This window comes from Protobothrops mucrosquamatus, unplaced genomic scaffold, assembly GCF_001527695.2.
Source record: "Protobothrops mucrosquamatus isolate PMUCROS unplaced genomic scaffold, P.Mucros_1.0 scaffold267, whole genome shotgun sequence".
Classification (NCBI taxonomy): Eukaryota; Metazoa; Chordata; class Lepidosauria; order Squamata; family Viperidae; genus Protobothrops; species Protobothrops mucrosquamatus.
This window is the reverse complement of record NW_015386612.1, coordinates 434,176-444,813: the sequence shown is the minus strand read 5'-3', so window position 1 is coordinate 444,813 and position 10,638 is coordinate 434,176. Positions and strand designations below refer to the sequence as shown.

Here is a 10,638-nt window from a genome sequence, read left to right as displayed (position 1 = left end):
TTCCTGAGGTGGACCTCAAATAGATGGAAAGGCTAAGCTGCAAAGATGGGAATAAGTTGAGAAGACATTGCATTCGTATCTAACTAGTGTTTCTGTGCATGTGTGTGTGTGTGGGTACATACACCCTTCTATTTTTTAAATTCAGCTTGGAAGGTCCATATAAAATGCTTGAATTCCTGATGGTCCTAGCATTATTCAGACATAATTGGATGGAATCTTTATGGCTCGGCTTTTGTATACTTCTTAAATCTGCTTCCAAATAAATCTCATTTTTAGTTTTATTACTCTGAGATCCAATGACATAATGAAGCCTTCAGTCTTTCTGAATGGTTGCCAAGGAGAATGCAGTCACTGTCTGACCTGAAAATCTGTCTTGAGTTCATTTGTTTTTTGTGGCAGTTCATGTTGTATGTCTGTGCATGCAGCACCTCTAGTGACATATACAGTTTACTTGTAGCCATAATTATCCACATCGCCATTCCTATGTAGAAACTGTTATTCCCTTTGCTTTGATTTTCTAGACAATTGAATGCTGGTCTAGTGCTTGGTCTCAATTATATATGATTTCTCCATAAATGTTAGTTGCATGAGCTCTTTTTTGGTGTTGCTACCCCAAGCTAATCTTTACACTGTTTCCTCCCTCCATCCATTCATCCATTAATCTTTCATCCTCAAAGTTCTTTCTGGATCCTTCTGCTGGTTGCCTTGCTTTGTTTCAGTTTTAACCTACAGTTTCTTCTGTTGCTTTTGGCCATGATTTGAAAAAAGACTGAAATCTGGTGTTGGCATGATAGCTTAAAGAAAGTATCTTATTTGAGCTTAATGCAATCCTTTGGTTCTCCTTGCATCTTAAGAAGCTGGTTACTCTATGGCCATTCTCTCTATCTGGATCTTTTCAGGTGTTCTTACTGCCCTGGATTGCAACTGTTCATCTACAGGCCCGATCAATATAGAAGGCTCGACATATCTCGTTCCAACTTCTGAGTCTTTCTCTTCCATTGCAGACCAGCTGGACAGCAGGAAGACAGCTGTCAGCATTCTCCAGCTACTAAGGCTTCCTGATACTACTCAAATTCTTAGTGGGTTAGAGAGAAATACCAGGTCTAGGGTGTCTAGAAGCACTGATAAAAGCCAAGAAATCACTGAAAGCATGGATTTCGGGGCTGGCATTGATGTCATATTACCATCACCATCATCGCCTTCTCTTTCTATCCAGAAACATTTGGAATCCATGGAGACCAGATCTCCCTCCCTGGATTCCAGAACTGGTGAAAGCCAGAAAAGATCTGATGAAATAGCTTCTCAGCATCTCCCTCTCTCTGACTTAGCCAAGTCATTTCTCAATCAGCAATGGTTTGAGATAAAAGAAAAAACTGAGGCCACTCCAGGACTCGCATCTGATCAGGATATCACTGTTGCCAGCAGTGCTTTCAGCTTAACTCTGACATCATCTTTCAATTTGGAGCAAATAGACAGCTCTAGTGTGCCCCCCAGTGGCAGTCCCCATGCCCTGGGCCACAAAGATCCTGTCTCTGCAACACAAGATCCTTCTAACTTTGTGGTCACCACAGAGAATTCCTCACCCCCCAAACAAATACTCCTGGGGAAAGCAAAGCAAAGTAGCAGAGGTAGTACCTCCAAAGCACTGCAAAACGCTCAGCTGCGAGAGAGACGAGAAGAGGGTCTGGCCAAGGACAGGGAATTGGAGGATAGCCTGCTGGGACCCAGCTTTGATCTGAACTTCATTCCTCCGAACGCAGAGAAGCACACCAAGAAGTCAGAGCCCAGAAATATCCAAGGGACGTCTGTGACATATGTGGTGATACCCAGTGTCTTGGGAATCCTGCTAGCCCTGGGTGGCCTGCTGTTCTACTTGCATAAGTCCAGGGTAAGGTTGAGTCCTGCCTTAACAAATGTACATCTACATTCCTTTCCTCTTTCTCTTGGTGGCAAATTTGAGGCACAGAGTTTCCTAAAGATGGTAACATAGAACTGTCATTTAGAAAGAAGTGTAGCTTCTTGGCAAAATACATGCTTTGCAGGTTCAATCCTTGCCATCTCAAGATAAGTCTGGAAAACCAATAGTGCTAGGTACGAGCAACAATGTTAGATGCAAAATAGTTCTTGTGTCCCTCAGCAAAAACACTTTCCTTGCTTTTACATTAAGTATTTCCTGCAACTCATCTTACATTTTTTTTTCTGTTGTAAAATACCTTCCTTCTCCTTTTGTTTTCATTGAGATGCAAAATAATAATAATTATAGCTAGGTTTGTAGGGTACATCTTATCTCATGCATGCCTTGCAGTGGTAACTCTGTCGTGGGCCACCTTCAATCCTAGAGCGTCCTACACCACAAGATGCAAGCATTGCTTAAGGCAGACTACTCCCCATGCTGCCCAGCACCACAACTCAACTTCTTAAAAGTCCTTGGCTGTAAAAGTATGGTGCTTAGAACTGATGCCGCTGATGAGTGGGAAGCGCATCCTGTGATTCATCTTTTGATTCTTAGAATTGGGATAGGGTTGGAAATTGTTACTAAGTAACTTGAAAGTCTTATAGAACTGAAGAAAAATTATAAATACAATAAATATTCCTCCAGATTGAACAAGAGAAGATATAGTTGCATGTTAGAGACAATGTTGACCTGCACTGGTATTAAACGAGTTGCATGTGTCATTACTTCATACATTATTTAGAAGAACTGCTTCATAGGAAGAGTAAGCAAGTTATCTATTGATTTGTTGCGCTGGCACAGTCTGTCTTCCAAGGCTGAAATCTGTTTCTGCTTATTTCACAAACAGTTTGCATAATTAAAGAAAAAAAGGGACATATTCAAGGACTGGCTTTGATTATGCAGGAGCAGCCATAACTACCTTTTTCTTAACGCTATAATTTATCACTGTACATAAAGAGAGGGAGTCATATTGAAAAACCTGGAAGTAGTGATGGTAGAATCTAATGTTGGGCTTGACACCTAGCCTAAAAGGCACTCTTTATCTTTAAATGGCATGCCAAGAAACTACACTCTGAAAGTGTGCCGAGCAAAATTAAACTTGATTTAAAAGTTGGTATATGCCCAGTAGTATGGATGCCTTCCATATGCAAAGACAACTGTTATGTTTGTTGGTAGCACTCAAACCACAGTAGAACTGTTTTCTTGGAGTAGTTTTCAATTTTCCATTTCCTCTTGGGATAGCCACAGCTTTTAGTTGGAAGTCCAGTGCCAATTATACCAGCAGCAATTCAATCTGCTTATGGTTCATTCAAATCAGGATTCTCTGTTCCACTACCCAATTCTTATTTTCTTTCATACAGATCCTAAGAAAGAGGCAGACACAGCAGATGGGGAATAATGTAGAAAGAACAGAAGAACAAAGGTAAGAAACTAGAAGATCATGAAACCTGCCTGTATAACTAGATTTTCTAAGCTGTTAGCCTCTTTCTATTTTAGATCAGTCATTCCTGACATATAGATCCTCTATTTCTTGCTATGTATTTCAGGTTCTTATGTTTAAACTCACTGAATTGCCCCTCAGGAAAACAAAGGTCTTAAATGTACTCCTGTGGGATAGAATCTGTTGGGCCACTGTGTGAATGTACCCGCTGATCACTTCCAAATGCGTTGGGCTACAAATTGAAAGCCACCAGGTCATAGAAAGTTGTACAAAATATTGACTAGTAAATCATCACAGTTCTTCCTCTTTGTCTTGAAGTTAAGATTCCTGTTCTTTTTTTGTAGATCATTGAGTGGAGGGGAGGGACACTTGGAGTTGCAGATTCAAAGGGAGGTATGAGGTAGGTTATCTTTTTTAATTTTCTCAGAGGAAAATAAGTTTTTGGGAGGAGTTATTATGTTGCCTGTCTTACAATAGTTACACCATACATTTGCATAAACTTGGTGAGCAGTTTTGAATATAGTTTGCTATGAATACTAAATGCTAGGGCCAGAAAGGAGAATACTACTGACTTGTCAAGAATTTTAGAATTTTAGATATATTTTGGAAACAAGATACTGGATTAGTCAAGCCTTAGCAGATGCCCAAGAATTAACTGGATGCCGATGGGCACATGCAACCTGCTACCTCCTTTCTACATAGATACAGATTTCCTGTAAACTATAAGTAGGTGCTATGGAATGTAGCTATGTCCTTAGGGGTAGCAGCAGCAGATAGACATCAACTTACAATCCATTCTTAGTCTGAAAAAAAAATCTGCATTCTTATGGGACTGCATTTTCTGAGGTCAAAGGTCATGCATGAGAACTGAAGTTGGATCTTTGCATATGTCTTAGCAAAAGTTACTAAGTGATTTGTAATAAAATAATGGCCTGTATTTCACCTCTTAAACTCATTGACACTTTTGAATTAAACAGTGATGGCTCTTCATGTCTTCTTATTTCCAGTTGCACCATTCCCTCTGAAATGAGAAACTGCCTGGGGTTTTGGACTGAAAGCCCCACTTTCAAAGTACAGTTCTGTTGCTATTATTGGGAGAAATTGCACAAAGGAAACTCTGGAACTAAAGCCACAGCAGTACTTTTCCATGAAGATTGTTTTTATACTTTTTTTTTAATGGGAAGGAATTTATCAGGAAATGGACGCTATTTATTTCTGGTAGCCAAGATTGGTATTCATTATACAAGTTGCCTTTTTTCTACCATTCAGCCAACAAACTGGAGCTTGGTCTGCAAAATCCCTTGTATGATGGAGATGGTCTAAGAACTACTGTGCCTATTCCATTCTGAAGGGGAACAGATGATATCGTTTTCAGATCTGTTAAATATGGATTCTGCAGTTTGAACAGCCATGCTAAACATGAATGAAAATTATCTGCTTCTTTTAGAGCTTCTGGCCTCTTCTGGCTGAAGACTTCTGGCTGAAGACTTCAGGACCTCAGCCTCATGCCAGCTATTAATTTTTTAGGCACTTTGTTCATCTCTTAAGCTTGTAGGTTGTAAAGTACAGTTCTGTGCATAACCCCATCCAGTTAGCACTCTATATAATCTAACACACTGTTCAGAGAAAGTTGCTATCTACTTTTCCAGGAGCTTACGGTTTTATTCCCAGAATCCATTTTTAACTCTATCATACAAAATGAGAGATGTTTTTAGCCTTAAATTTTAACTTACTAATAAAATAGATTTTACTTAGTTTTTAGGACAAGCCAAAAAATAAGTACCTTTCCATACTACACAAGATAATGTGCTGGGTACCAGCTAGCACGGTTTTAAAACAGAGCTGTGGTTTTTCCTTTATATATTAATCTGTTTTAATCAGTGATAAATGGAGGCTCCCTGTTCAGAGGCAAGTGTGCTTCTGAATGCCAATTGCTGGGTAGGTAATAAAGAATATGAAGGAGCATTGGCTTGTGGGGTTTCCTAAGAGTCTTCCAGTTAGCAGCTATTGAATGAAGCAACTGGCCTTTTGTAAGTAGAATTTAGCCATGGAATATTTATCTTTTTGAGCCTTGTATTTTATCACTGGTACAAGTCACCAGCTGATGTACTCATGGAACGGGACTCAAGTTGTATTGAGAATTAGCCTTGTTTCGTTTGCTTCCCTTGCCATTATAGGAAGTATTATGGAGGCACTGTTAACTGGGGGCACTGGTAAGAGATGCCCAGGAACCATTTTTCCCCTGAAATGTTTTCAGGTGTAAGTGGAACTATGTTTGAAATGTAGCTGTGCTGAATTGCTGTTTAGATTTTCTGTCTTCTCGACCTCATCACCACCACAAAGAAATTCTGCAGCAAAACAAACATGTCTGCATGTAAAAGTCCCAAGTATGGGCATGCTCCCACAAGTCCTATGCCTTTGGGGCATCCGTCTTTGTTTTTTTCCATCAGGTCAAGGTGTCCCTCAAAATACTTTCCAACCTACTTTTTACTTTAGTAGATCTGTGTTCCCATAATATTTTGCCCAACAGATGTAAAATAAGAATGTGCTTGCATGGAAGGCATGGAGTAAGATTGGGGGGTCTTTAACCCCTTCTTTTGCTTGCTGATTCTTTCCTGCAAGTAGGTTGCCTGGCTATATCCTTCAGTATTAGAGCTTGGCTGCAGAAACAAACTCAAATTCTTCTTTGTAAATGTATCCCTAGTCTTTAAAGGAGGCAGCATGGTTTCTTTTATTCATTGTTTGTACCTGCAAAGTCTAGACATTTTCTTTAGTAGAGCAACAAAATCATGAGGTTGAGAGCTCTGTGTTTGTCTTGAAATAAGTAGCTCTGCCTCTTAAGCTTTAGACTCAGGATCTCATAGATAAGGATTTGTCCAGGATGTAAACCCCCTCATTCTTTTTTCCATGTTGTAGTGGAGAGTTGAGCTATAACAAGCGAATGGGAGCTGCATATTTACAGCCATATTTTGAAGTGAAGCAAAGCGAAATGTTGCACTTTCTATGCTTAAGATGTTTTTTGTTTCGTTTTTGAGAACATTCCAGTTCTACATTCTGGCCTTGTGCTTCATTTCAACCCAAGTGCTTTCCTTTTTCCCCCTCTAGCTGACATTTTGCCCTTCCCTATTTCAGCAAGGCAGGTGATGGTTCTGAGCTGGTCTCTGGGAATGCTGCTGCCGTTGCTGCTTGAAAGTTAATGAACCAGATCAACGTTGATAGACTTTGTTTTTTTTTTTAGAGGAGGATATGGATGTAACAAATCAGGCTCTGTGAGGAATGATTGTTAAACAATGCATTGTTAGTTGCTTTATTGATGTGAGCAGGCCTCAGTTTCAATAGTGTCCAGTGTGCTGGTGAATGATATTTTGCAATATATGTAGGTGTAATATTCTGAGCCATAGGAGGGGGGATGTTATTCAGTTTGAGGTATTGGCCTAGCTCAGGGGTAGGCAACCTTGGCTCTTTTATGACTCATGGACCTCAACTCCCAGAATTCCTGAGCCAGCCATTCTGGGAGTTGAAGTCCATGAGTCATAAAAGAGCCAAGGTTGCCTACTCCTGGTCTAGCTAATTAAATATAGGTCTAGCTAATCCAATAATTTCTACCCTATGCTAGGATTTGTCTGATTCAAGAAGCTGTTGGAAGAAGGGAGCTTGATGAAATATCATTTGATTGCTGTATTTTTTTAAAAAAAATTCCAGACCAGTTTTAACTGCTTAAACTCATAAAGAATTACATTGCAAACACTGGCAAGCTCCTTTTTTAATTTTAATTGCAAGTAGGACTTAACGGAAGTTTTGAGATTTAAGCATTAGCAGGGGTTTTGTATATAAGTCATTGAGCCATAGCTCAGGATTAGCTCTGTCTTGATTCCAAGGAAGATCCAGTCCCCCCCCCCCCTTTGGGCCAGGTGTATCATTGCGTTTGGATGCAGCAGTTGAATTGCTCCATCTTAAGCACTTGCTTGCTGGCACAGTACATGTTTAGTATTAAAGTCAGATCTTAAGAACCACATGTCCATGTCTTTTTTAAAGTTGCTTTTTTAAGAGAGTTGCAATTCTGGTTCAAACTGTGTTCTTTTTAATAAATAAATATATATATATATATATTACAAACAAATATTTTATATAATTTTTTAATGTCAAATGTTTATTTAAAAATAGAAAATGATGTATTTAATAAACACTTTTAAAAGCTTTCTATGCTTTTTGCTTAATTCTGAATAATGATTGAGATGTACCTAGGACTATATTTATCCAAATTATGTCTGCTGGGGATTTGGGGATGACTTACAGGTAATTCGTAACCATTTAGAATAGAGATTTCTAGTGGGCAGAAAGGTAGACGGCTCAGTCTTAAACAAAAAAATTGACTAGTCCACCTAATTATAAATATGGCAGTGGCCTCATAGCTGGATGTCCAATTTAGATATCCAGAGGCCGTTGGTCCTAAGGATAGGAACAGTGGAGTTTTTGGTGCTCTGAGCTTGGTTGAACTAAGTGAAATAGATTACGTAGTTGGGTAGTCAAATGTCTGCAAGCAAACAACCAAGCTCAGAGGACACCAAAAACTCCAAGCTGTATTGAGCTACAGTATTCTCTTCTATTGGATTGATCTCGGGATTAATCAAACAAAATATAGCACACAGGGTGAATCATTGTGTATCTTTTATTCTTAATAATAAAAGGATTTCAGCAAATAACAGGTGGGCCTACAATTCTGTCCTTCCTCTTGTCTTCTTTCAAAGAAAACTGAGAAAGCTGTGATCCAATGTGTACAATTACAGACTTGCCTGCTGGCAATAGTACTGTTAGTGCTATAAGAACCATGTGTGCATAACAGTAACCACTACATTCCCCAAAGAATTAATCAAGGGCTTCAGCTACACTTGGTAGACAACTGACGTTAGGAGTGCTTGATTATTTTTTCTTGTGTCTTTAGTTCCTTCTCTTTTATATATCTGCGCAAAGAAGAAAATATTTGATCTTTTTTTAGTTAAGTCTGCAGGATAGATAGATCCCACACTGTCATACTGTTTGCATAGCAATTCCTTACGCTAATTCCTCTTTAGTGCTCTTGAATCATCCTGGAACCAGCGCCTTTTCTACTTTCTACAGTCCAAGATTACTTAATTCCACCTTTGTTTGCTAGCCATTTTTAATTTTTTTCTTCAATTCAGCTCCCACTTGCCAGCTTCTTAGGCCATTTCATCTCTTCCCCCTCTGTGAAAAATTTTTTTTTGTACAAATTCTTTATTCTTTTTCCAGATTCAGATATCGGCCACAAACACAGATTGTCACGTGACAAGAGGGCAGATGGTGTTTATCTCCTTTGTTCTGTCACATGGACTCTTGAGATTAGTTCTGCAACTATAGGCTGGATCCCTGACCTTCCGATTTGGTGAAATGTTGGTCAGGGTTTTATCAACTTACTTGATAAGACTGACAGATTCTACAGTATGTGTGGTCTGCCATTTTTTTAAAATTTAATCAATTGCTCAGAAAAAGCTGCAACAGGAAAGAGATACTATCTCAGCCTTGTACATATTTGGGGAGAAATGTCAGCATACTTAAGATGATAATCTTTGCTTAAGATACTAGATCGTCCTACTGATAGATGGAATTTATATACTATTTGGTGCAGCAGCTCAGAGGATGTTACATTTTTTAAACCCTAGGACACTAGCATATACAAGTGGGATATTTAATATTGAGAAATACTATAAGGAAGGTGTGGTCCTCTAAATGTTGCTTATTACAAATATTAGCAACTGTTTTAGTTAGGAATCTTGGGAACTGTATTTTGACAGCAGTAAAAGATGCAAGGCTGCTTCTACCATAAAAATAAATCTATAGTAAAATGCAACCTAAACACGTGAAGCAAAAGAAGTCAATTTGATGCAGGTAACAAGTTTGTGATGCTGAGAGACCTTTGGGGATTTGGGCAGAATCAGAACGACATTTCTGTGCATAAAGTAACTACTTAGATTTAGTTTTTGAAAAGCCTCAAAATTATGGAAATGTGCAGAATATTCTAAATATTTCTTTTTTAAAAAATCAAACAGATAAAAGGGTTTTCTCAGATAGAAGCTCTGCACAAAGGAAACGAGATGGGTGCACACAATCAAATAAGTGGGATGGGAAAAGTCTTTTGGTATTTCTCTTTTCACTGGTAAGCACCAGCAATTCCACATGTTTTGCAGTGTATAGAAATGATTCTAACAACTCAGTCACAGGTTGCAAAGATGAGTTGTGGAAGAGAAAAAATTTGATAATGTTCGGATGAAGGTGCTTGGCCATTTCTCCAGCACCGACATACAACATCTTTATAATATCAACTATCACTTCAATGGTACAAAACCTGTCTTCGTTACTATTCTTTTGGCACTATTATAGCTGGATGATTCTACAAGATGGTCCAAGTTGCTAGAGGCAAATGACCTCAGGGAATTTGAAAGAAATGTGTGGTTTTTATTTTTCTCTTCATTTCTCTCTTATACACATATATACACTTAAAGCCGTGCTGTGCCTCAGATTCAAAGGGCAAAGATGCTTTGAAACATGCAGGAGCCCTCATGAGATTATCTGTTGGAAACTCCTTAAACCACAGTGCTTTTTTCCTGGGATTTTGTTCTTACCCTCTGGAGTTGCAATATGTTCCCGAGAAAAGATATGTTGATTTATCTGATCACTACCTTGGTGACATCTCACTTTTATCTGATCATTACCTTGGTGGTATCTCTCCCCCCCTCCGCCCAAGGTAATTCCCACATACCATTAAAAAGAGATGACAAAGAGATCCTACCTTATTCAACCTGTTTTACAGCTACTTTGGCAATAACAGCATATTGTTGCTGCACTTCCAAGAACAAGGCTGCATGTGTCCCCAAGAAAACTAGTTGCGTGGCTTTCGGGCTTTCTGAGGCAGAAAGCCCCAAACGCGTAAGGATACCATCTTAAAATAGTATTAGTTTAAGGAAATGAACAAAGTCCACCAAACATTGCTACTTGAAAACAGAAAAGAAACCAAGATATGGTCCCACTTATTTGTAATAGTGGCCCTACTCACTTTAGACCCAACATCAAAAAGTTGAATGCCCTATCGTAACAGGAATTCTCTGTTTGGGATGCCAACCAATCAATAAATCAGTCCGTTTTCCATAATATTGTGCTCCCTCTTATTTCTCTCTTCACCACTAATTTTAATATATTTGTTTTCCAGTTTATCTTTTTTTAAAAAAAT

The 10,638-nt window shown here is 38.8% G+C and overlaps 1 protein-coding gene across 1 annotated transcript in view; it reads left to right on the top strand.

Annotated features, from left to right (window-relative positions):
* CSF1 (colony stimulating factor 1) overlaps positions 1 to 3,794 on the top strand; it is a 13,312-nt gene extending 9,518 nt beyond the window's left edge. Inside the window, exons 5-7 of the mRNA XM_015814614.1 lie at positions 900 to 1,888; positions 3,316 to 3,377; positions 3,740 to 3,794. Of these exons, the coding sequence (XP_015670100.1) occupies positions 900 to 1,888; positions 3,316 to 3,377; positions 3,740 to 3,794 (1,106 nt within the window). The remainder of the gene's footprint in view (positions 1 to 899; positions 1,889 to 3,315; positions 3,378 to 3,739) is intronic.
* Positions 3,795 to 10,638: the final 6,844 nt, after the last annotated feature.